Source organism: Chlamydotis macqueenii, chromosome 2 (assembly GCF_036417535.1).
Source record: "Chlamydotis macqueenii isolate bChlMac1 chromosome 2, bChlMac1.mat, whole genome shotgun sequence".
NCBI classification, from domain to species: Eukaryota; Metazoa; Chordata; class Aves; order Otidiformes; family Otididae; genus Chlamydotis; species Chlamydotis macqueenii.
In genome coordinates this window covers 50,231,493-50,258,657 of record NC_141557.1, presented here as the reverse complement: position 1 = coordinate 50,258,657, position 27,165 = coordinate 50,231,493, and the positions used below count along the sequence as shown (strand labels likewise).

The 27,165-nt window shown below is 39.1% G+C and overlaps 2 protein-coding genes across 8 annotated transcripts in view; one reads left to right on the top strand and one right to left on the bottom strand.

The window, feature by feature from the left end:
- Positions 1–5,611, top strand: part of STARD3NL (STARD3 N-terminal like) — a 28,348-nt gene extending 22,737 nt beyond the window's left edge. For all 6 annotated transcript variants that reach the window (XM_086742949.1, XM_086742948.1, XM_086742947.1 and 3 more), the window contains 3 exons: positions 1,125–1,223; positions 4,247–4,316; positions 5,125–5,611. In XM_086742949.1, coding sequence (XP_086599075.1) covers positions 1,125–1,223; positions 4,247–4,299 — 152 coding nt within the window. In that variant the 3' untranslated portion in view covers positions 4,300–4,316; positions 5,125–5,611. The remainder of the gene's footprint in view (positions 1–1,124; positions 1,224–4,246; positions 4,317–5,124) is intronic.
- A 1,133-nt stretch (positions 5,612–6,744) lies between these two features.
- Positions 6,745–25,656, bottom strand: MLH1 (mutL homolog 1). Of its 2 annotated transcripts, XM_010126742.2 has the most exons (19): positions 25,419–25,656; positions 25,008–25,098; positions 24,775–24,873; positions 23,583–23,656; positions 22,423–22,495; positions 21,219–21,310; positions 19,839–19,881; positions 19,155–19,243; positions 17,588–17,700; positions 16,918–17,011; positions 15,783–15,936; positions 13,968–14,326; positions 13,039–13,187; positions 11,228–11,336; positions 10,333–10,396; positions 9,628–9,792; positions 8,843–8,935; positions 8,362–8,475; positions 6,745–7,805 (listed from the first exon to the last, which is right to left on the bottom strand). In XM_010126742.2, the coding sequence occupies exons 1-19, from the start codon at positions 25,523–25,525 to the stop codon at positions 7,638–7,640; spliced, it is 2,250 nt and encodes a 749-aa protein (XP_010125044.2). In that variant the 5' UTR covers positions 25,526–25,656; the 3' UTR covers positions 6,745–7,637. The 2 variants fall into 2 exon arrangements, with proteins under 2 accessions (XP_010125044.2, XP_086599068.1); XM_086742942.1 differs by lacking the exons at positions 16,918–17,011; positions 19,839–19,881; positions 21,219–21,310; ... (3 more) ...; positions 25,008–25,098; positions 25,419–25,656 and having other exon boundaries at positions 19,155–19,222.
- Between the last annotated feature and the right edge of the window lie 1,509 nt (positions 25,657–27,165).

The following is a 27,165-nucleotide window of genomic DNA, read 5'->3' as shown; positions in this document are numbered from 1 at the left end:
AGTGGTAAGGAAAAGCAGGTGTAGATTTCAGCTACAGATGTTTTGTAGGTTTCAACACCAGGAGAGTAATTATACAGTGGACTTGTTATTTGTACATCATTACCTGAAATACAGTCTGAAACTCTGTTGGAAGGGCATATTTGCCTGTTAGGTAAAAACAAAAACATTACATCGGCATGGATGCCTCCATTTTTTTCAGTGCTCTATAATGCAGTCTTTCTGCTTTGATCCTTTCTCTCTTCTTTTCCACCACTCCAAGAAAGCAGTTGGTTGAACTAGCTAATAAAATAAATTGATATGTAGAAATAGTAGTTTAGGTTGGAAAGAGTTTTTTGGGGTTTTTTTTTTTTTGTTTTAATAATTGCTAGCTACCTCAGCTCTCCCGATTCAGCAAAACATTAAGGTTTTCTTTTTTTTTTTTTCCCCATCAGTCTTCATGTGGCAAGGAGTAAAGGATGGAAGTTCAATAGCCTTATGTTGACCTAAAATGCCGTCTTTGCCCTGTTAGTATCAGAAGACCAGTTGATGGCAGTAAGGATGAGATGAATTAGCTTCTCTCCCAACTCCTCTTGGTTTTTGTCCTGTATTAAACACACCAGAATAGCCCCATGTCATTTCCAAATAATTTTCCTGATTTTAGATTAAATTGAGCCAAAAGGAGTTGTGTGTTGGAGTAACTACGTATGTTGAGACAGATGGGAGAAAGCAAGCCATTAATGAGGAGTCTTAGAGTGGCAAAGTGAGAAAATAATTTATTTGGTTATGTGTGGCAGCTCAGTGACCGTTAAAAATATATTCCAGAGTTTTAGTTAGCCAGTGAATATTGATGAATTTACATATGGCATCCTAATCATGCAGTTGCACATCATAGAAGGCAGCATTCCTTAATTCATGTGTACAGTACCTCTGTTTTGCTGGAGTGTGTCTCCTTAGCTTCCTGAAGTTATATAGAAGATATTAATGTTAACTTAACAGTTTGCTTTTTTTCCCCCCCAAGATATTTATTTTTTAGAAGTAAGTTGTTAGGAATGCATCAGTCTTCTTCAGCAATACTTGATCTTTAAGATGCTGTGTGATAGCACTGAGGATTTGTTTTGTTTGTTTGGTTTTTTTTTTCCTTTTAGGATTTTTGATAGCACAGGATGCTTCTGAACGAGCAGCTCTTCTTCATCCAGGAGTCCTCTCTGATGGGCAGTTCTATTCTCCTCCTGAATCTGTAGCAGGTAGTTATATTCCCAAAGTGAATGATTTTTCTTATTGACATTAAACTCCTGCGTATTTCCCGCCATTCAGAGGGTAAAGCGAGGGAAGGGTGAAGGGAAAAAAATATATTTTCCTTTTTAAATGAAAAGTGTACTTGACAATCCTAAATTGAAAGATTCTGTTTGATTCAGTAATTCAGTTTAGTTGGTACCTATCAGATGAATTCCAATACATGTAGTTAGTGGGGCTGCTGACATGCCCCAAAAGTGTTAAAACCAAGATAAGTCTGAAAGATTAAAACCATGATAAGTCTGAAAGAAGATGATGCTGTAACTGAAAGGAGGTGATTATTGTTTGTTTCTGCCATAGATGATCCTTATGGGTTCCTTCCCTCTTGAGATACTCTATGATTCTGTGATCTCGTATCTGCTAGCAGTAGTGTTTATGCAGCCATGCACTATTTAATCCAGGCTAAACTTAGAGCTTTACAGTATCTTAGGATAGATAGTGAACCTGAAATTGCTCTAAAGCAAAATGAAATTTCAATCAGAGGCTTTTTTCCTTTCTTGTAACAAAAAGAAAAAGCCCTTTCTGTATAAAAAGGCTAGCTATGTGGGTATGCTAAACTGAGGGCAAGTATTAATTAACCTTAAGTGTGTACATCCCATGCTTTCTTCTAGTTGAGGTATGAGCCGAGTAAGCCAATAACTAAGTGGAAATACTGCAGATTTATGAATATGTTTGCAGACATTTCAAGGAAATGAGTAATTTCTTTATGGGTTGAGCAGATTTGAGTTATTTGAGGACACAGTGTGAACCCCCAAGTCCTATGTCTGTCTTTTTACCTTAAAATGTAAATATTATATATATATATGTATATAAAATATTAATATCTGCTAATTGCTACAGATACGTTTGCCTGTTTTGCATTTTTGAGTTATACATGTTGGTGATATTTTTCACTTCAATGGCTGTCTCTGGTTGGTGAGCATCTTGGCGTAATGAATGACTTAGAGCTCCATCTAGGGACGACAAAGCATTAAGACAATGTCAAGTTTCAACTACTGATCCAAAGCGAAAATGTAGTTTAGTTAAAGCTGTGAGTCTGTCTTGAGGAATAATGGTTGGAAGTATTGTACTGGATTCAGCCTGGGATTTTTTTTTGGCAATAGGATATACAGTGTGAGAGAAGTGTAAGTGGAGCTAACATGTTTTCCGCGGCAGTTTGGCTGGGTCAATGTTGCATGTGCAGTGAGCTATTGTGCCTCAGCATGCGTGTGGTGACTACAGGTCACTGTGACTGTGCCAATGCTTTCAGCTTATCAAATGGCTGTGTGTCACTTGGGTTTCAGTAACAGCTCACCTGCCTTCTCCTAGTCTGCTCTAACTGCCAAGTAAATTTGTTTAAGCACCCTTTCTAGGTTTGAGAAGCAAAAGAAACAGCCAAATGAATATATTTGAACTAAAACACACACACTGATAGTCACAAAGTATTCTGAAACTGTTAGATAATGTACAGTGAAAACAGCTACCATTAAAAATATCTTCTTTAAAATTCTGCATTTCTTTCAGATAAGACAAACTATGGATTGTTCTAAGAGGGCAGATTTTGGTCAATTTGCCTTGTATATTGATTGGAAATATCTTTTGAGATAAACTATTTCCTGTGATCATGCAGAGGGGAATAAACCCCTCTGCTGACATGGCAACATGTCTAAAAACAAATCTCTGCTGTCAGGACATAACATTTAAAACAGGCTCTGTTGGAATTTTCAGCATATTTACGTTTTTATGTCTCCTTGAAGATGCCCATGTCCAGAGCCATACCCTTTTCGATCCACTTCTTTATATGGGTTGACTGTCCACCTTCAGCTTGCCAAGTAATCATTCTGGAGGTAGCAAGTGGAAAACCAGCCTGGAAAGAGTAAATTTCTACAGTTTCTGTGCAATTTGAGCTTCAAAATGAAAGGCATGGTATTCTGAGAAAGGAAAGGATTTCAGTGTAGTTTGGCAAAAAAAAAAAATAAATTTTAACACCTTTGTCTTTCTGTTTTAACTTCTGTGTGAGGGGGAATGTGGGTCCATAGTTCAGCTTTAAATTAATAGCAAAAACCCAAGGAAGTCTCACAGGCATTTTGTCAAAGACAGTTCTTTACTCACCTTTTTCTTTTTTTCCTCCCCTGTGGGAGTCTCGTTTAAACTGCCCAAGACATGTATGGTGAAATGCATGGGCTGATAATTTTCTCAGTTGTCCCTGAGAAGGGCTGACTGCCGCAGGGACCGACTGCCACCTCAAATGTGGGCAGAGGCATCTGCGGCTTGGATTGGATCTCCGGAACTGCAGGTCAGCGCTATTCACCCTGCTTGCCTGGTATCTTCTCGCTCTCCCTGAAACAACTGATCCATCAAGACACCTTCCTGCAAAGCAGTGCCTGCAGCAGGAGCTGTCTCTGGGCACGCAGCCCTGTGACCCACAAAGGTTTCTTTTTGGGGCCTTCCAGGGCTTTGTCACAGCTCAGAGCTGAGAGCAGGCAGGGTATGAGGAGAAGAGAACTGGGCAGGGAGAGGCAGAGGGAGCTGTTTGGTATCTGACTTAGAGCAAGTCATTCTCTTGCCGGAACACTAGATAAAGAAATTACTGATTTGTAAAGCAGTATTTCTGGCTGCTTTGAAAGTGTTTTCTTTCAAACGGGCAGGGTGTACCAAGTGGGAAAATCTGTTTGTCAGTGAGCAAATGTGGAGTTGATTGTCCTGAGTGTCTTGTAGTGAAAACTTGAAGCACTTGCTAACTGAATCCATTGACAAGGTAGGTATTTCAAGAATGATCCCAGTGCTGGGTCTTAGGTTTGATAATTATTAAATAAAACCTTCAGTGTGAAACATCCAAAATGATAAGAAATCTAAAACAAAAAGTAAGTATTTTTATGGGAAATAGTTCTTTGAATTGTCTTTTGATAAGCCATTACCAGTGGTGGTCTGCTTTTTTCTTTTCCTTTTCTTCTTCTCTCAGCTGATTTAATAGCATTCTTATCTTCCTTTTCAGGATCTGATGAAGACTCTGAAGAAAAACAAGACAGTGAAAAGCCAGTTGTATAGCAAATATGAAAAACCAGGTAAGTTTCTTCACATAGAACCTGAATATTCCTAAAAATAGTTTTTTCTTCTTAGTTCCTTCCCAAATAATAGCAGTGGGCTAACTCCGAGGAGTACATCATCTTTGAACCCAGTCTGCCTGTCTTAGCAACTTGAAGCAGAAAATCCTGCCAGGCTCTTGGGAGACTGTGGTTGGGCTCCTGTGCTGCTGAGTTCGGGTTAAGCTGGGCCCAGGGGTCTGAGAGCTGTTCTGCAGTATAGTGTAAAAGGCTGCAGGCTCGAGATGGAACACCTCCAGCATTTATTTATTTGTTGGTTGTCCTGGAAAGGACAGTGGTGGACTAGATAGTAAAAGCTCCTTTTTCTGGAAGTGGGGAGGGATATTTCTTTGGAGATAGCAATGCAAGAGTGCTAGGAAGATACTTTCTTTAGTTTAGGTCTAGGACAAACATACTCATCTTGAAGACTGCATGGGCAAAACTACTTTGATTTTCTCCTCAGTCTGTATAATATTACAACTGGGTTACACTGGAGCAGCTGCATCTTAAGATTTTTGTAGTGTACTTTGGTTAAATATGACAGATGATTTATTTATTTTGGAAATGACTTCATTTGCTTTTGGAATTATCTTGCCCCCATGCTTTCACTTCACCACACATAGCAAAGCTCCAGCTAGGGGAGATATTAATGTTCTTTAGAAGCTGAAGCTTCTGAAGTTAAATTTTCTAGTGCTTGTCTGGAAGCCTTTTATTTTCAGCTTCCTTGTTTTCAATATCTGTTGTCTTGACTTGCATCTTCATTCATCCTGACTTGTGTAATCTGTTACAGAAAGAAAATCTCTGAGGGAAGTTGTTGGGGTTTGGAAACTGGCAACTGAGTCTGGGGCTGACTTGCTGGTGGAGCTGCTGATGGGAGAATTTATTCATTGGAAAGCAAAGGGAATGGTTCCAATGTACTGTAATACCTCACAAATATGTACTTTGTTGACATATGTATATTAGGTTGCCTCCCAGGTGGCATGAAAATATTTGTCCATGATGTGTTATTATTCAGTGATTCCAGAAGTTGATCTTCTAATGACTAGGTTATTACTGGAAAGTGTTGTTTTGTGTACCTAATCAAGAGACTGATAATATAATGAAGTAAAACTTCCCTATGGTGGAGGTATATTTAATGATTGTTGGGACTCACCAGGTAAAACTATTTTATGTTATTGCAAATTTGTCATTAGTTTTATGTTTACTTTTTTTAACTCCATGCATTTTCTTTTTTAATGGATATGTTCACTTTCTAAAATAAAAATGTTAAAACATGAGTAATGCATTATGATATTTTGTTATCGACTGAAAATCCCTGTGTACCACTTCTTTATTTCTTGTGGGGTAATGAGCATTCCGGTTTCCATACATTCTGTGCAAAATGTGTTACAGTGCTGTTTGGCTGCCTGTAGCGATGCAGCGGTAGTGGAACATCATTTGTTTGTTGCATATGTGATATCAAAAGGATGCAAAGAGCTTTTTGAAATAACTTAGTTCCCACTTGTGTAATGATGGTGGGTATTCTTCAGGTTCAGGTATGGACTACATTGCTTTGTAATATTTCCAGTGCTGTGGAAGAGAAGAATAGTGGGTAGAAGACAGGATGGGCTGTTGTCTTGCAATCACAGCTTTGCCTTGAACTAGCACTGACTGGTTCAGGTTTGCATGATTTTTCCACAAAAAGCACAAACTGAAATCATTAAAACCATACATTAGCTTCTCATTATTCAGTCTCAGCAAACCAATAAACTAACAGCAGGGGCTTGTAAGCCACTGCTGCTGTCAAACTCACAGCCATGAACTTGCTGAGCCCTGGAGATAGCAGATTCAGAACCTATGTTCAACACTGTTCAGAGCTGTGGATGCAGGATCTCTCTTCTCTTTTCAGCTTTGGGTATGTGACACTGCAAGTGGGCATGAGTCCAAGAAGTGTAGCCTTATTCTAAGTCCCTGCTTCCCCCTGCAGTTCAGTACTCAGAAAAATGAGGGAGATTAATACAAAATCATTAGCTGTAAAGCAGAACAAGCCATGTGCACTACTGACAGACAATCCTGAGGGGCGATGTGTATTTTTATACAATCATGAATAACTGGCAAACTTCAGGTAAAGATGTTGTTTGCATTTTGTAAACCACCATGTTTTCTTCCTGTGGTGCATTGTTTAGGTTGTTGTTAGGTGTATTAAGTTAAATGAGATGCCCTGTTTTCATGTGTGATTGTTTGACAAAGTGACTCCCTTTAGTAATTCCATGAACAGTTCTGTAGTTGCTGCTGTGAGAGGTTTTATCTCCTGAAAAAGCTAACATACATCAGTTATGATATGGAAAGGAGTTAGTTAAAAACACTTGATCTGAAATAATTTTGTTGTTTTGTAAATCCTGCTAAGCAAATACAAAAACTCAACTGTTCAATCCTGCCCTTCCCAAGGATGCATCTCCTCTCCTTGGGCAACCCCAAAGATGGTCCCAGAAGCATCTTCCATCAGCCTCTCCTAGAAAATGCTGCCTGCTTTACTTTGTAGCACAAATGAGATTGTTCAAGTGAAAGTCAGTGGTAATGGCCTGAACACTTGATATGACAGTCTGACAGCAAGCTGACTTACCTTGTACTTGGAACAGCTCTAAAGCTGTCAGCCTTATCTATGTATTCCAGGTGTGGTTTGTCTCCAAGATGTCCTTCTGGGATAGTACACCAGCTCCTCAGGGCTAGTTCCTTTGGCAGTAGTGTACTGCGAGCAGGGGTGTGGGTGGGCATGCCATAGGGAAAAGTACAGCAACAGTGCCCTTGTTACAATAAAGCGAGGGTGAAGCAACTGTGTCTCCAAGCTTGGGAAAGCTCTTGCTCACTTCTACCTTGAGGAGAAACATGAACTCTCCTTTCAGGGATTTTAAGTGCTTTGCATGTACATTCACATTGCAGGTACTGTCACACAATGGTCATGTTTAAAACAAAAGGAGGTAGATAGATAACCTGTATTGCTTTCAAGCAGTAAGCTAAGTTAAAACACTCACATTTCAATCAAGTTAAGCTCTCTCTCCTTTCAGAATTACTTTTTGTAATTAATTTTCTTCAGTTGAAGTTATATTCTAGTAACATAATAGTGAGACTCAAACCATAAGTAAAGATTTTATTTTAGGAACTTCAGTTGATCAACAGAAGGAAAATAAACCATGTGCTATCATGTTAGTATGATGTTAAGTCCCCTTTTTCCCTAATTGAGTCCAGCTTTATCATCTAAAAAAACCAGAAAGTTTATGTGAATGGTGTATATCTGTAACCAAGTCTATAGAAACAACTGCTCGCTCAACACCTCTCAAAAACTTTATACAGGTCAGGCAGGTTAGCAAGCTGCAAAATGTTGCCATCTTCTGTGAAGTGCTTAGGAGGTAAAAGATGAGTCCTAAAAGCTTTGTAAAGTACATGTTCCACAGTCCATTTCCATGTTGTTGAACCAGAGTCAGTATCCTCATTCTGAAATACAGAAGAAAAAGGACAAACTGAAGTTCTCTTTTTCTCAAGGAGAACACTCCTTAAGAAACTATTAAGTGAGACTACAGAGTGTGTAAAATTCTGTTAGTATTAAAGAGGAAGTTCAGTCTATACAGTCAAGTTAATTTTATGCTCTGCAAAGTCTGTTTGAGTGGTGTCACTTGCAGAACAGGATAGCTTGATGGAATGCTTAAGCCGATACTTAAGACACAAGCAGACTGTATTTTTATAACTTATATACATCCTTATTCTTCTGTAGGAATTTAATCATAGCTCAGCAGGTTAAAAATAAATCCCAAACTCAGAGGCCAAGGACTGTTTCAGTATTAAGTGCACTGCAATACTCAGTGTTAAAAGGTTTTCTTACTACACATAATACTTCAGAAAGTGTAAGCCAGTCTGTCAGAGTCTTGCAACACTGCTACTTGATTCACTTCACTGAAAGTAGAGTCAGGACTAGAAGTCCATAGTTGTAAAGAAAAAGTTTCCTGTGTGTTGTTAATCGTTTGTTCATATGACTGGTTACATATTCTTGTACCTGAGAGTTTGTCAGGTTGGCTTCATCTATTATATATTGCTTTCTAATGGAGTAGAACATAGCTAATTCTTTACTTAGGCTTTCAAAACACTCCTTTTCTTCATCCCAGTTAACCTGTTAAAAGAAAGAGAAGTCATTTAATAGAATTTGGGCAGCAGCCAGAGACTTGAAAGAGATTCTTAGTATGGAAAAGTCATAATAATGTCTTGGCCATTTTTGTGCTGGTAAGGTAAAGGTATAGAACAACAACAATAAAAAAAGGTAGAAGTGTAGGCTGCCAAATCAAAGTATATTCTCATTCAATCAGTAGTTATGAATGCAGAGGCAAAGCACAACTAATCAGTGACCATAGTAAAAGTGTCTGGAGCATGCAACAGTACATTTAAGCAGCTCCAGCCTTTCCTTTGCAGCTTCTCATGAATTAATTTGATTCACTAGAAAAAGTCATTTGTGAATGAATAAAGTAATTAAGAGAATATACCTCTGTGGCCAAGCGAAGGATAAACATAGGTAGTCCTTCCAGCGGTGGAACATAGTTGTCTATCAGAAGTGGTAACCCAGTAAGGTTTCCTTCCTGCAAGGCAATGCTGCTGCTTCAGTAAAGTGTTCTTTCTTGCAGTAAAAACACAACAAAACTGTTACCTATTGCAAGACTGATTCTCATCAAACTTAGTGAGCCTTAAGGGTATTTGAAGTTACAAGTTTTTAAAGCCTGACACCAGTCAGACATTGCAGGAAGAGGGTTAATGGTGGTGTTCAACTTCATGAGGCCTGTCCTGAATTCAGCCTCTGCCTCTCCCTCTAGCCACTGACTATACAGATCCCACTTCCGAGGAGAGTATCTGAGTGAAGTGTCTGGGTTACCTGACCCTTGATGAAGTTGTTCAGTTTTGTGTACGTTAAGGGATACCTTAGGCCACACATAAAAGAAAAAAGGAGACACACACATTGAGACCAACAGTGATGCTGTAGCCCTGCCTGGCTAGAGGGCTGGTTAAGCCACACATCTTGTTTGGATAAAAGATCTGCATTCCAGTAACAGAAGCAACGACTAAATTATTTCATAACTAACTAAATATAAACTTCTTTGTGCAGCCCCCTTCTAAAAAGCAACGTAAGTCCTGAGCATTTTTAATGAAAGGGGTAAGCAACCTGATTCTTAGTAAGACTTAGCTCCAATAAGCAGTGCAAGCAAACTGCTGCAGTTATCTGTTACCAACATGTAATGCCATTCATTTACTGTCAGAAGTGATACGCAGTAGTGACCTCATCAATTTCAAGAGAAAAATAATCTTTCAACATTTCAGTCTTCTTTTTCAGAAACTCCACAATGTACTCAGCAAGCCCTTCTTTTGGGCCATCTTCTTCGGTCCAGCCACTTTCAGGATCCTCTAAAGCAAGCATTGAAAGATCATATAAAGGAGCGGGCTCCTAAAAATGGAGAAGACAAAAAACTGTTGTAAATGATCAACACACTCTACAGAAAATCTATAGCTTTTTCCTCCACATATATAAACTAACTGTAATATACTATTTGTGGCCTGCAGAGCGAACTGTTCTGCTTATCATAGCCAGTCCAAAAAGTATGAATTTCTTTGTGATACAGTTCTGTGCAGTCCAAAATCCTGCACAGTGGTGTGGTATTTACAGGACAAGCGCTAGCATTCAACAGTGTATTTATGACAGACTGTATTAAAATTAGTTATTTATCCCAGTGTAACAGGCAACAAGAAAACTTGGTGAATATCTAGAAGTGACACTAATAACAAGCAGCCAGGATGACAACTTAGAGTAGTAGCTATAAAATTACTAACACAGCTTCCTACATTCTGTGATTGTAAAAGAAACAAAACATCACTCTTGCAGTGGACAAAAATCTATGAAACTATACATTTCTCTGAAATGACAAGGCTTACTGTAAATAAATTTTAAAATATTTTTGTCTAGAATATAACGTAAAATTATACTTACAGACAATCTTAAGACTCCAAAGTTTGCAAAGTCATAAATAAGTATCTGGTAGAAGAGTTCTTGGCTAAATTGAGGTAAAAAAATTAGTTATATTGACAGGATCATGTATCTCCAAGTTACTGCAATTAAGAGCGGAGAGCAGGGCTCATCTTGGAAATATCAGATGTACATATCCATTCATACTAACAAAAAAAACTTACTTTAACTAAACAGTTCAAGATTAACACGCACTGTCTAGATGTCTATAATTAAATCTGTTTCTTGGTTTCTGACATCACCCACATCAGTTCAGAAATGTTACATACCCAAGCACACAGTCACTATCCATTTATTCCTAGATACCTTGTATTTCAACTTCTTTTTTACTTCTTTACTGCAATGTAAGAAATGCATGGGATCTTGGAAATTGATAATCTAATCTTAACTATACTCTCTTATTTGATACAAAATTTATGTAGCCAGCACATTAAAAGTGCCTGTGCGAAAATACAAACTTTCTGTTATCATCATGTCTTGCAGCTTCTCTTCATGCAATTGGATACATCGTTTTATGTGACTTTTCTGAAGCCTCTGCTTGCGTATCTTTATGTAGTGTGCTGTAGACAAGTTGCTGCAGTAGACAATCGTGAAGCAAATAAAATGTCTTTCCCTTGCCCCAGTCTGGGAGCACGCAGTACAGTAGCTGGCATTTTAATTACACTGTTGCCCTGCAGCTTTTCCCAACCATGCCAGACTTGTTTCCACTGTGAAATGACTGCTTCATCTTCAGCCTCATGACTTTTTGGATAGGCAACAAGAAAATAGTGTTGGTTTTCCTGTCATTTCCTTCCTTCTTCTAATTAGCTTGGTAAACGGTACATAAGTCAACTGCCAACACGTCTAACAGCTTCTTTACCTGAGTTTTGTTGTGTTGAGAAGATACAGTTTTGTCTGATATTGGGCCAGAGCCCACTGAGGATTGACACAGCCAACAAATGAGTGATCATGCAGCATCTCCTGAAGATCTAAAACAATTGAGGGGGTGGGGAAAAAAAACCAAAAGGATATGACTTCGTATTTGCAACCCTGCCATAATGTATTTAGTTGAGCCGGTTCATTTATTTTAGTGTTAAAGTCTCAGATTACTGTTCAGTCACTATGACGTACTTGCTTCTACTTATAGGCCTGTACTGCCAATTATCAACAAATTTTGAAGACTTAATCATCTGCGTGCATACACATATACTCACATATATTAAAGTATAAGTGAGAATAGTTATATAACAGTTAAACTACAAATGCAAATTAAAAAAAAAATCTAAAAATCTTTGCATTTGACTTGAATAGCCCTTCAAAATTCCTTTCCAGGCACAGGATATTAGTAAGGAAGCACAGACATAATTCAAAGAAAACTGTAGATTTTACACAACTTTGCACAAAAATCTAAGATCATCAGACTAAATGCTGAGTGCACAATATATGAGGTCCATAACTTATTTTTCACTCCCAAAATAAGTTTCTCGTCTTCTTGTTTATTAAAATAAAAAAAAAAATTTCAAGAAAAGTCAGTTTCCATAATAAGAGTTCATTTTAGGCATTCCATAACAAAATGCCACTAGTTGCAGTCCTTGGGAGCAGCTTTGTTACAGGAGCTTGGCACTGCAGTCACAGCCTGTACAGACCACTACGCTATCCAGACTACACCATTACCTCTTCTGAAGGAATACAGTCTTGTAGGTATTTCTTACATGTGTGAAGATAAGACACAGCTTCAAGCAGCTGCACAAATTCCACCACATATTTTGAGACATTTTCGGACATTTACCGGCTCAGAGACAACCATTTGATTTCAGTATTTAAACAGTGACAGGCAGATACCTAATTACCAGCTCAGAATTAGCAGTCTAATGCAAAACTTTTTCTGGAGCACAGGTAAAGTGTCAGTACATGCTTTTTAAAGGTCAAGATTGCAAGTAGTTTTTTAAAAAGTTATTTATCACAGATGCCTGTTAGTCTAGCCATTTTTTTTCCCCAATTCTTCCTACTAGAAAAGTCAAAACAAATTCAACAAAAACCCTGGAATATGAGAGTGCCAACATTTCGACTAACTGAACAACATGGGTTGTGTGACTGTATGACTCTGAAGGCAACTGAAAATGCTAAGAGGAAAACAACCCTAAAAAGAATTGCGAACCCTTCACCTTTTTCTAGAACAATTCTTACCAGAAAATATAATATTTCACCAGTCTCATTTCATAAGTTGGACAGATACAAATAAAAATAGAAAGCAAAAGCAGTAAATAAAAACTATGACTATCAAGCCTATCCCAGTCTACTTCACAATCATGTAAGTAAGCAAAATTTTTGTAATGGTCATACCATAGCTGCCATTTCTGACTCAAAATTACAAAATAACTTCGCTTTTCAAGCTGTGATTTTGTTATTAGTTATGATGGAAATTCAGGTTTGTAAGCTATTTGGACTGCATAAAATGTCTATCTAACAAGGTACACTGAAGTCTTTAAAACAGTCCTCCAGTATTGCTCAGTATGGCAGCTGCCTATTCAAAGTTTGATCCTTGACATTTAACAAACATGTGTGTTAAAAGCTCACTTAGCAGCACGGTGAGCTGGCTGGGCCACCTTTTACATATCTTTTTCCACAGCAGTTCAAACCACCATACTTGGTGGAATAACAATAATTTTGAGAAGCAAAAGGCTTGCTTACTTGCATGTGCCTGGTTACTAATTTCCTCCTGGAGAGTCAATACACTGGTCAAGTTGATAATTCTTCTTCTAGGGGTGCAGGCAGCAGTCATGTCCTTTCTTGCGTCATCTTTCTCCATTTCTATCTCTGCATCTTCCCGTGGTCTCTTTCTACAACACCGAAAAAAAAGGAATTATGTTTAATTTTCCTATCACTTCGGCAAAAGAGGCATGCAACAGATGGGGTGCTCAATTCACATGCTCTGCATTAACACAGGAAACGCAGAAAGTTTCCCAAAGCTTCCCAGAAAGAAAGACTTTCTATTTTACTTCTGAGGCTTAACTTATTAGGAAAAAGCAGTTTGGAAGAGTGTAATACCAATCAGATCAGACATCTGTTGTTTAAGCATGAAGCAAATTAGGCTCTAAAGCATACATCAAGAATGTTGATATTTCTAGTTATCTTTTAATAATAATTTTTGTGTAAAACAATAATAATACTTTAAAATCAGATTCCCTCAGAAGCATTTGGCCTCTCATAACAGCTCCTGCAGGACCTAAGATTACAGCACTTTTATCTTTACTAGGGCAATGTCTGCAAAATTCAGTGATGTATCCTTCTCTCCCCCAACAAAAGAAGGACCTCTAAATAGATAGAAATACCAGTATGATCTCCCTAAATTAAAGTTAATGTCATTATTTATACTGTTTCCTGCCTTTCAGTATGCATGGAAATCTCCTTCCACTTACAAAGTTTATCACAAGTTATGTAATTTACAATTCACAGATGAAGCTTAGTTTCTCAATAAAATGCCATTGAAAGTTATCCTAGGAAAATTTTTCCTTCTGAAAAAGAAGTAGTCTGAAGAGGTCAGAAAAATCTTCTGTTTCAGGGCCATGCTGCGAAATAAATAGGTAGCCTGGCATGACCTCAGGAAAGACGAGACTTACCGAGTAGGCACTGTGTCAGGAGACAAGCGTCCACTCTCACTCTGCTCCCCAGGCATCACTATGTCTTCCTGAACATCAGCCACTTCAACTAGATCACTGACATCTTCCATTTCAGCATCCTGTGGCCTGACCACACCCTCTGGAGGTCCTGCATTAACCTCAGTTGTCGCTTCAGCGGGGCCTGTACTTAGGGGGTTGTTCACCGGCTGAAGAAAAGCATCCAGTTTCTGCTCTCGGGAATCAGTGCGAACCATCTGATGCGCGTAAACTTTATCACTGGTTCCTTTGGTAACTGCAGAAGGGTTTGCTGCTGATTTTACAACCTCACTGGAAGAACAGTCGGCCCCTGGAAGCAATGTCTTCGTTCAGATACAGGAAAGTAAAGAGAAGAGATTCAACAACAAGAAGAAACCCACAGAGATCAGCCACATTTTTCACAGGATTGTACTGCTCAGTGGCAAGTAACTTTCAAGCCCTACAAACACGGAGTCAACTGCTTAAATAGGCTGCCAACTTTGCAGTTGCTAGACACATAGCATAAATGTCATCTTCTTGGCAGTTAAACGAAATAATTAGTTAGCATTCCCTTATCTCAAAGGAAAAATATTTAATGTAAAAAAGAACAAGGAAGATTGTTTTGCTTTGTTTTGGTTTTTTTTTTTTTTAAGATTATAGTTATCATTTTAAACCATGCACTACATAAAGAGATACGAGGAAATCATCTTCCTGATTTTTTTTCCAGTTAGATTAAATCCAAAATGTTATCAAATACACAGAACAAGCAATTTCCTCAGTCACACATCTTTCACATAATCTAGGGCAGAATAAAACCAATCTTCCACATGTGAAGACTAATATACTCGTAAAATCAAAAAGACTGAACAGATACTTGACAGAAAAGTATGTAAAATGTTTTCATGTACTTTTTCTCCACTAAGTTCACTGCCACATTGTTAACAATGGTATATTAAAGCAATTTCATCCATGAAACATAGCTTGAGATCTTTGCTCTATCAGTAGAACATTGATCACAGAATCACAGAATTATCAAGATTGGAAAAGACCTAAAAGATCATCCAGTCCAACCATCACCAATACTTCTCAGCTAAATCATATCCCTCAACACAACATCCAAACCTTTCTTGAACACCCCCATGGTCGGTGACTCCACCACCTTCCTGGGCAGTGCATTCCAGTGTCTGACTACCCTTTCCAAGAAGTAATATTTCCTAATGTCCAGCCTGAATCTCCCCTGGCGCAGCTTGAAACCATTGCCTCTAGTTCTATCACTGTCTACACGAGAGAAAAGGCCGACCCCTAGCTCACTACAACCTCCCTTCAGGAAGTTCTAGAGAGCTATAAGGTCTCCCCTGAGCCTCCTCTTCTCCAGACTGAACAATCCCAGCTCCCTCAGCCGCTCCTCATAAGGCCTGTGCTCCAGACCCCTCACCAGCTTCGTAGCCCTCCTCTGAACGCGTTCCAGGGCCTCAATGTCTTTCTTGCAGTGAGGGGCCCAAAACTGAACACAGTACTTGAGGTGCGGCCTCACCAGAGCCGAGTACAGGGGGACAATTACCTCCCTGTTCCTGCTAGTAACACTGGTTTTGATGCAAGCCAGGATGCCGTTGGCCTTCTTGGCCACCCGGGCACGCTGTCGGCTCATGCTCAGCCGAGCATCAATCAGTACCCCCAGGTACTGGGGGTTTGATTGATGACTATCAATCACTGCATGGATTGTACTACTGAACAGAGTAAATGTATCCACAGTACTTAAAACAGCGCAGAGCTGTGGTCACTTCAAACACATATTCTCACCTGAGTGAAGTACATCCTTGAAGAATTAGACCCCAATAACTTGCTCTCTACATGTTGTTGCACACGGTCTAGAATACTGTCTTCATGAAGGAAATGGACCTCATGCTTTGTAGGGTGCACATTCACATCTACATTCTGAGGGGCTATTTCCAGGCTGGAAAACATTTTAAAACAAGTTAACTTAGAACTTCCTATGCATGGCACAGAGGGCACAAATCGGTTCAGTACAAAATTTGTCAGACATGGGGCCATTGCTCCATGCAAAGAAGCCAAAATAGTCCTGAAACCTACTAAAGTTATACCAAACAAATCTGACTGCAGCGTATTAAAAAATAATTACTCTGACGAACTCTGTTGCAAACTCACCAAAGTCAGCTTACATAGGTAAGCTTAAACCAAACTCTCCATTGTACTACTACAAAACAGTTTCTAGAAGTATCGTTTACTTGCAGTGTCTCACAAATTAATGACTTTCAGTGCCCTGTCATTTAGCAATAATCTCAAGTAGAAATTCAATTAAATGCTTCAGTGCAAGCACTTTATTGTTAGAAGGCACAGGATATCAATAAGTTCCACTAGTGAATGGCAGATCCAATTTCTTAGCAATTACAAAGGCAGGTTTTCCATTCTATGTCACATTCTACAATTTTTAAAGGACAGTTTCTGTTCAATTTTAGCTATCACTTGACTTTTAGAAATTATTTATTTCCTGTAAGCAGTATGCAATTCACTTATTTTTGTTGCATTAGCATACGAAGAACACTAACTGTTAAAAATACAGATAAAAATATAAATCTCAGCAAGGTAAAATGTTATAGAGTTTGGAATAAATTATCTGACTGGTCCTAAATGCTCTGTTGTATTCCCAGCATAACTCATTTTCCTAAGTAAAGAGCATCCATAATACAAAAGGACTTCAGCTGAAATTACAGACACTTACTACTTCTGAAAACAAGGCCTGTCTTCTTAGGATCTCTTTAATATGATTTAATTATCTCCTGTCTGGCAATTAAGTATCTCAGTGCAATGCTTCACACTACTATCAGGAACACAAATGTCCTTCTAAGCCTACTCACCCTAGCTAGCTATATCCTAAAAGACAGTATTCAAAGGCTATTTCTTCCTATTACTTTACCTTAAGTATAGGAATGGATGCGTACTTTTTGGCAAATAAGCAGCATACACAGTTTCTATGGCTTTCCGCAAAGCGGCTGACTCTACCAATCGATCTGAAACACAGAACAAAATGCTATTTTCAACGGGCCCCACTGAAATACACTGCCCAGTGTCCAACTACTCATTCAGACCAACAGCTTCACGCTTCATAGGGCATCTGTTATATCTATTTATTCCAAGATCTATTTATTCTTCATGTAAAACTAGGAATAGACAATATGTTCTTAGTATGTTTTATATTTAGTATTTTTTTTTCCACAAATACTGAAATAACCAGACTACCTTTTCATTATTTCATACAGTCAAGGTTTGTTGCATCCTATGCTAATGTTGCTACAGAACAGTGAGACCGCTCTGTGTAAGTTCACAGGACACAATCATAACCTTGATACTCCACAAGCTTAAGTTTCTTTAGGCCCAGTCTTAGTTGCTTTCCATTATTAAGAGTGCCAAACGTGATGCAGATTACAAAAAGAAAAACACCTTAAGTCTACAATTAACTGTAATACTTATTCTTCAATGTTTTTAAGAATGCTCATACATTTGGTAGTTCTTCAGAAAGTTTTGTTCTTTGATTATTATGTAAGCAACACATGACTGTACAACATGCCTTTTTTTTTTTAACTTACGGTTTATGAAGAGTAAAAATATACATTTCTTCACAGAGTAGTTTGCATTCGTGATGTAGCCTTTCATTTTAAAGGCCAGATTTGCATCTTCACAGCCCACTTCTATCAGTTCCCTATTGACAGTTTGACAGAAACACATACAAAAACTGAATTTTTCTGTAGATGAAAATTTCAAACGGTACTCACAAGTAGCGATACATTATTCTACATTCTATTTATATCACAACGAAAACATTAGAACTATCTGAGAGTTCAAACATTTGTTGCTGAGTCACAAAAAATTATTTATCCTGAACTGCACTGTTTCTTCTTTCTGAGTAAATGTAAAATAGTAATATAGTATGATTGGAGTCTGTAAAACTACCCACAGTATCTTTTTAACATCTTAACATATCACAGTATCCATAATATTATAACCATCTATTGATAATTCTAATATACATTTCACCATTTAAGTCATTGACAGTGATAGACAAGGACACCTCAAAGTTGTCAGCAACGAGGGAAGAATATTCGTTTTCTTGAACTACTCTATCCACTTTTGCCAGCCCAATATTTATGGATAGGCTGTTAAGAAGTCATTAAAAAGTCAACATTTTTTTCTCAATGTATACTGCATGTCATTTTTATTTGTGTTCATTTTTTAAGTCAAAATAACTACTAGACTAAATATCACCTTAAATTGGGTAAAATAAAAGTTTCACTTCAAAAAGTCAGATAAAAACATTTACGTTGAAATGGATAATTTATTCAGAACTGTAGGATGGAAAAACTGTACCAAACAAACATTAGTAGCAGACAGAAGGCGGCAAAACAAAGAAATACAAAGAACACTGCAAACCTTATCGCTAACAGCCTCTCTAGTTTCCTGTGTTCCATAAAGGTGTTTCCATATATTTAAAGTTATATTTCTTTCACGTGAAGTGTGACTTCAATAACTGAATCAAACTGACACACAAGTATTCATGGGACAAACCCATTCCACAACTCCATTCAATGAATTCTTCACAGCTGAAGGTCTTACAAAGAGATAATTTTTCCTGAAGTACCAGATACATTTTCAAAAGATGACTGAGTAAATGAGTCAGAAAAGTTGAAAACAAATAAAATCAGCCCCAGCCAAGGTAGCTTTTGTCAAAATATTAAACCGTAACATTGCAGAAAAAAAAAAAATTGAGGATACTTCAAAATTTATCAGACTGTGGTAGGAAGTAGTAAGATTTTAATGGCGTAGGAAGAGGCTAGGAACTCGAGGGGAACACAGGTACAGCTTGCTTTTTTCAAATGAGCACAAAGTAAGTTACAAGCAGATGGTTCCCTTTTAGTGCATTACAGGAACAGCTTTGCAACTTCCATCTTTCCTTTGATATACTAAAAACATTTTTTTTAGAAGTCACACATTCTGCAAGACAAGGGAGAGCTCTATTACTGCAACACTCTCTCTTCTCTGTAATTCACCTTCAAGGAAGCAGAAAAAGTTAGCACAGCTCGTGTTCTTTAGAAAAACAAAGGAGAAGGAGATTTATTAGAAAACTTAATGTCAAAAGGAAATTTGGCATCCACATACCTGCTAACAGCATTTCCAAAAATGGACCTAATGTTGTCTACTGTTGAGGCGTTTGATAAGGTTCTAACATCTGACATGGTATCACCTTGCTAGAGAGAGCAGAAGTGAGTATCAAACAATTCACAGTTCTGACTGAAGCTTCAGAAATACATTAAACTTAACAACAACATTTCTAACACAAAGGCATCACTATAATGTTTTGTATTATTATTTACTTATTTGTATTCAAAAAAACCAATACATGGTAAATGACAAAGGACTACAAAATTTGATAGATCACATCAGACCCATTCACTCTAGTACCTCCATCTCTGAAAGTGATAAACATAAGCAGTTCAGTAAGTAATTATAAAGAATGAACATACGCTACCTCATCCTCTTTCATACAGTTATTAGTAACCAGATTCTCAAAAGAAGCTGAAACAGCTCATAAAGCTAAACCAAAATAAGACGTTGACTACATAGAAAACTCCAAACTCCTGACAAATACATTTTTGTCTTGTTTAACTAATGTGTTTTCTACCCAAACTGCATCAACATACACATCAACAGTTCAGTACAAGGGAAGGCCCTATACACTATTCCCACTGCAAAAGATGTACTGCAAATTTTCTGGCACTTTCACAGATGTACATTTTATACACACACACACACAGAGTGAAGTTAAAGACTTTATTTGCATACCTTTTTGACTGAAAAGCTGATGCCCGAGTTATGGATGGCATACCTGAAAAAATAGGTAAACATAAGACTGCAGTACGTGAAAGAAAATGTTACTTTCCCCGAATGCTGAAAAGCAGCTAGTAACAGGGGCAAACAATTTCATTGCCCATTACACAGTAATCTGATCTGAGCAAAACTGAGCTTTTGTAGACTAAACAACTATAAAAATAAATGTTGTTTTTTTTTTTTTTATTTATAACTCACCTGTAAGCATATGAAATTAAAGGATCAGCTTTGCTTACTTCTCAAAAAAAAAAAAACAAACCTGATCAACTTCTACAGACCTAGTTAGTTCAGTTTCATTACACAGGTTTAACCAGAAGAACAGCAAAACTTTCTCAGCATAACAGAACCAAATCTCAACTCCTACAAGGAATGATCAGAAAAATGGCTGTCTCTCCCCTCTAACTTCCTCTACCCAGATGATTCAGCTGTCTGTGATCCCAGGGCCAAGTTCTGATACATTACAACTGTGTAACCCTGCCTCAGACTTCTAGGGAAGTTGCTCAGTTGTGAGAAAGAACACTCAGTAGAACCTTGCAAGATGAGAAATGTGAAAACGCAGAGGTTAGATGTTGACCTAGACACTTAGTATCTCAAAAATTCAAGAGGAAAAAGAAACAAAATGAAAAGATGTAAAATCCTAATGGAAAAAAACAACCCCAACAAGTTGGAAGCCTCTAATTCAGCAAGACTTCAGATCAGCCTGTTCCATGGAGCAGCAGGACCTGACCTTCACCTCCTGACTGAAGTCTACCTGGCCAGTAAAGACCCTGAAATAGCTCACCTGGGGAGCAGGCTGACACTTAGCACACATTCTTGCTACTTTTTACTAGCTTTTGTGTTTACTGAAAGTGTAAAGCAGTTATTTTGGTTAAACTGTGTAGATCCAAAGCCTCTACACATGGCAGAAGATGCAACAAAGGACCCAGGAAGGGAAGATCTGATAGCTAAAGTGATACTATTTGGGTTTTTTTTTTTGAGGACGTGAAATTGCCCTTTAGCTATTCCACTTCGAGCCTAATCTCAATGCTCTTGTACAGTTTTCACGTGGATTCTATTCAGCCCAAATTCATTGACAGTTCACTCATTCAAGTCTATCACCATTTGTTTGCTGGAATTCTTGCTAATAGTAGTCATGTACCAAATACACTGTTTCTCCTCTAGATTTTCTGTATCCAACTGGACTGTAATCTGACATGGCATACTAACAACTAGTTAAAAACCCTCAGAAACCACCACCACCAAAAATTACATCTCACACACGTATGCCAGTCCCTCTAAAAACCCCAGTACTCTCAATGGCAGTAGAAAAAATTTGAGCCTCCTACTTCAGTTTACCTGCTAACAACTTCCAGTATTTTTGCATACTCTTCATTTGGATTTTTTAAAGCTTTCCTCCTTGTATTTACATTGTAAAAGAGATCTTCAACCTACAGAGAAAAAGATCACAATTAAAAATAATTTTAAAAAATTTTCCCTTGCTATGTAATTCACCTAAATCCATTCTCTTAATAGATACTACAAAATTTTCTGAAAACATTTTAGGTTATGAAGGATCAACATTCAATTTATGCCTTACCTGCTTAGGTTATCTAAAAAAATGTAATTCCAGAGAAATGTATGTTTTCAAGTATTTTGGTACATCAGTATTTTTACCAATAATAACAACTCTACAACTGACTTTTCAGTGAAAGTTATATGCTTTCCATTGCAGATGACAATGGATTCTCAGATTACACTGTTTTGATGAAATGCAAATAAATGTTAAAACAGTTGCTGCAATCAAGGCTGTTAATGTCATTAAAACAGCAGCTTAAATTGTTCACTTTCACTGTTTATTTAAACAACACGCAAACTATCTTCCTGCTATAGCGAGAAACGCAGAAATTTAAAAGTTCAGCTTCTTTTTTAAGATATATTATCCTAAACATTGACATGTGAAGCTTGCTGGGTGTATGCTCCCAGTGCAAGACAAATACGCACCTGCTGACTTCCAGGCCAGACTTCCACTTCCCACCCTACACTGTGCAACATACACATTCCTTCCCATTCTGAGCTCCTTATTCTTCATAATCCTAATCCCAACCCACACTCACATGTTGGTACGACAGATGAAAGATACAACTGAAAGACAAACAGTGGGTCTGTGGTTTCCTAAGCCAGCCCTCATCTTCCCACTCTGGCTCGTACAACACAGAACACCCTTCTATATTCTGAGCTCCGTGTTTCTTGCAGCCCTAACTGTCCATTGAGGCTTTCAGCAGTCTGGAAGGATTACTAAATATTTCTGATAGTGTATTGCTATGCTATCCTCAGAAGAAAAAAAAAGAAAAAAAAAGAAAAAAAAAGCAGATCTTCTGAAATTTACCTTGCTGTCTTTGGGGAAGAAGACAAAACAAAACACCCAGCAAAACCACACAACAATATCATCCGAAAAACATCCTACAAGGTGATACTGTCACATACCTCACAATGTAACACATACCAATAAGTGGACCAGGGAACAAAAGAGGGATAAGACAGAACATGCACAAAAACCTACTGTGATCTGAGTTCCTTGGTTTCCAGCACAAGGTTTCGGAGGGGCTTTAATTTTTCCATCACTGTAAATAGCTCTAAGAAGAAAATAAAAATTAAAAAGTTGTCAGACATCTAAGGGGTGGGAGGGGCGTGGCAGGGCACAGCAACAAAAGGGAGAAGACAAAAGAAATCCCATCATCATCACACTCCTAGTGAAGAACTTGGGACACTGACGATTGGCTGCAACTCCCTTCTTTCTGCTAGAGGAAAACTGTTTTCATTGACCTTAGTACCAGTGGGAGAGGGGGAATAACAGCAGAGAAAAAAAAGGGCAGAAAATAGGATATGTGTTTTGAAACTCTATTACTGAGACTTTTCTTGTAAAAGCAGAATTATTGTATTTTATTTGTCTTCAGTAACTAGACCTGGACTAATAATAATTCTTCCACTAGACTTTACACTTCAGTTATATGTAAATTCAATAATTTCTTATTAGTGTAACATCTGTTTCCTTTTCAGCTGTAACAGGATGTTGAGCAGAAAAGACTTCTGACCCACGTAGATCTTTCAGAAGATATACAGATGCACCATTTCATAGGTCATACTTTTTTTGCCCTCTCACATATCCTACATACTTAATGCACGAAAGACCATGCTTGTTGAAAAAACAAGATTAAAAGCTTTCAGTTTTTTCCTTATTTTTCTTTAAAGGTAGAGAAGTTAATTGATGTTTGTTTATATTTAGAGAAAGTTTTCAGAAGAATATTAAAAACCTTTTTTGGCTAGGATTAGGCATCATGCAAAACCAAACTAAGCTGTAAATTCTGGTGCACTTATGAAATTTGCAAGACAAGCTGACTGTTCATATACATCATTTTATCCTGAAATGGAGAAAAAGACAAAACCTTATGCTACATTGCTTGCCAAAGTAGAATTCCTTTTAAGATTTCCTGCACACACAATTTTAAAATATATTGTTTAGCTTAAGCTTACCTTTACAATCTGCACTAAAAATCACCCAAACTATGTTTTCTCACATTTTGGGTCTTTTTTCTAACTACCCTAGAAATATGTAATTGCTTACTCCACCCTCCCTCCTTAACAAGAGCACTGAAAAGAGAATTAAATGCATCTGTTCATTATTACATGTAGCAGAAGTCACTTAGATAATAGGTATCATACCTGTATGCACACTTGGCATCAGCTGTTTTAGTTGTTACTGTAACATGGGCAACATGACTGATGCTAGCCAACGCCTAGAGAAAGAGAAAGCATCTTTGTAAACCTTGCTCTGGAGACCATTGAGGAGAGTCCACGCTTTAAACAGCATCGCTAAATTTTGATATACCACTTGCAAGTAATTAATAAAAACCCTCACAAGAAAATTGCAGATCAGTAAAGCTTTAACAAGTTTTACTATCTACAACACTGACTTTTATTCAGGACCTTCTTTTGGCTTTTCTAACATTTCATTATCTCTGCAAGCAGCTAACCATGTAATATAACTAAAAAGAAATTTGCAAAGTTATTACAGTTGTGCCCTTCTCTTTCTTTCAGGTTAACAAAAACAGCAGGAAGGTTTTAGCCATAACTTTTGCATCCCTGCCCAAGTTCTTCTACCGACCGTAGGTAATATTACAAAGTAAGGTTACAATGGTTTTCCCGGAAAACTCAACGGACTTGTCTATGCAGCCTGCTGAAACCAGCCTCAGGACCAGACTCCACTGTCTCTGGAGCTGATTATTTGAAAGCGAGTGAGGAGAGGAATCAAGCAAGCCTGCTCTCTGGAGCGTGCAAGAATCTATATATCTGAGCACAGGCAACATACTTATACATCCTGTTGTCCATCAGGAGGGGAAAGCACAGCTCATCCTGGACTGTTCTTTCTGACAGCTTTAGATACAGCCTATGAGAATCTGAAGAACCAGTATATCTGAGGAGTCAGAGATACTAAATCTGACTAACAGCAAAAGCAAAGGAAGATAAATATACATTTGAAACATTTAGTTTTAGGTACTGTATTTAGACAGATGTCTGACCTCAAAGATGCACCTTCCACTCAAATCTTTCATTTTCTTTACCCATAGGTTCCTGAAGCAACATTTGAGAAGACAGGTCTTGTTTTACTTAAAAAAAAAAACCCAACAACCCACACCTCATTCCAGAAAGCAAAAAGAATATATATGTCTCCCTAGGCATGCGTCTAATCCTGAAAGACATACAAACATATTTTGAATTATATGCACATGGCAGACTCTCTCTGAAAGCAGAACCTTCTGTAAAGAGTACTGGGACAGGTGTAGTATGTAAATTCCAGTACAACAGGATAACAACAAACAATGAAGAGTTTCAAAATCGTGATGAAAGATCTTACCTCGCCCCTAAAACCATATGTAGAAATACTAGCCAAGTCTTCAAATTTTTGCAGTTTACTTGTAGTAAACCTCTCGCATACAATGTCCAGATCTTCCTTCTGTGTGAAAGGGACAAGTAATAGTCACTTTCCATTTCCAAGTTTTTTCAAGATCAGAAACGTTTATAAATTGAAATAAACTTAAAAAGGTAGTATAAGACATTGGCATATGGCTGTCAACTTTGTTTACTCACTCTGATACCACAGCCATTATCTTGGACCTGGATGAGCTTCAGACCACCTTCTTTAACCACCACCTGGATACTTGTAGATTTAGCATCCAAACTGCGGAAACCAAGAAAACTTAAATTTAATTTAATTCCTTCTCCCACAAGTGATGGTTTGTTCCCACTCTAGTTGTCACTCATATTGCTATTTATTCTGTTTCAATTAAGTCTTTACTCTCTCCTTCCTATATTTTTTTCCTTCTGACAACAGTGACATATTATTCTAAATCGCCATCCTCAACAATTATGACAAACGTTGGGAAATTAAGAAGCAAAGTGCCTAGTCCAAAAACTAGACCTCCTCCCCCCATTACCCAGCTCCCCCGGCAGCCCCCTGCCCCCCGTCCAGCCGGTCGGGAGGGGCAGACCCCGCGTTACCAGTTTTCTATCATCTCCTTGATGGCATTCGCCGGTCTCTGGATGACCTCTCCGGCCGCGATGCGGTTCACCACGGCTTCATCCAGCCGTCGGATTACGCCGGCCATCAGTGCCGGCGACGGGAGCCCGCCGCGGGCGCCTGCCCGGCGGGAAAAGGGGGCCCGAGCCGGGGAGTGCTCGGGGCGGCCCCAGCAAAACGGTCTCTGAGGGGAGAGACGGCGGAACCCGGGTGGGGAGGCAGGGACGGCCCGAGCGGAGGGAGCGTGCGAGGAGGGAGAGGAGCAAGGCCTGGCGGGGTACACGGCTTCAGAGGGGCTGGGGGAGGGGGCAGGTGAGTGAGACAAGGCCGCACGGCCCAGCTTCGGCCGCTGGCGCCAAACCACCGCCTCCTGCCCCATTTCGAGCGAGCGGCTGTCCGATTGGGCAACGCAAGTGCCCATCACACGGCCGCTTTCCTTCCCTCGGGGAGGGGAGGCGCTGCGAGGCGCGCACCATTAGCTGTGCGTGCGGCCCGCCGCCGGGAAGAAGGGCGCCGCCTGGCGGCGGGAGGTTGCGCCGCGGGGGGCGTGAGGGGGGAGGCGCGGGGCTGCGGTGGCGGCGGGAGCCTTGGTCGCAGTGCAGGTGACGCTGCAGGCCTGCGCCCACAGCGCGCGTTCCTGTAGGTGCCTGTGTGCTGTGCCATCAGCTCAGGAATTGCTCAGAAATAGAAAGCAGATAAATTAATCTGTGGCGCGGCTAAAGCTGGGCAGCAGGCCCCGGGCTGTGGGGTCTCCTGAGCTCTGGTCACACTCATCCCGCAGAGCTCTGGCTGTCCTCGCCAGCACGCGCAGCCCCCATCTTGTCGCACCGGGTCTTGGGGCTGGAGCGCAGCCAGCGTGTGTGAGATGGGAGGCCTCTTCCCGTGATGGCAACTGGGGAAGGGTTCGCAGCCACAACGCAATGAAACCTGTCAGCTCTTGCAGCCATGCTGACCGGGAGGAGATCGCTGCACGCCAAGGAGTTAGTGGACCACAAAGGAGTTAAACTGCTGCACACCCAGTGTGGCCTTTAGGCCTGCGTTTTGCTGCACAAATCCCTTGTCCGCAGGACAGCCTCAGCTCACTCTAGTTGTTACCTAAATCCGGAATAAAACTCCTTAACAGCAATGAGAAGTTAAGAAGCAGGCACTCCTTTATTGCAGCGCTGGGCACACAGGGGATCGCTCCACCTAGCGTGTGCACCTGTTTGATCCAACAGTGCAGGTTAAATACACACCTGTTATACAGATTCACTAAATTTCTGGGGAATGTTATACATAAACATTAACTTTCTGGTAAATCATTAGCTTAAAAATATCCTTAATGCAGGCGCAGTGAAGGTGGTCTTCAGAAGCTCTCTGGTGGTCTTTCCATAGTCTTCCTCACTTTGTCTGCTTCTTGACCTCTTAGGTGATTCTGCGCAGTACGATTCTCACCATTATCTAATATGAATTTGCATACTATGTCTATTGTTAAATTTAACCTTTCTAATGATTGGTCCTTCAGTCACACCATCTTATTAATATTCTCATGTTAAAAAAATCATTGGTTAATCTCGCTTAGCTCTACTGATTGGAATCCTCGATACCCAGATGAAGATGAGAAGGGTACGGGGTTTCCTAGCAGCAAACTGATGTCCATAACAGTTTCATTAGTTTCCTAGAACAAAATACTACAAATCAGTTAATTTTTGTCATTCTCTGTGGTTAACTGATTTTAGACAATGCTTG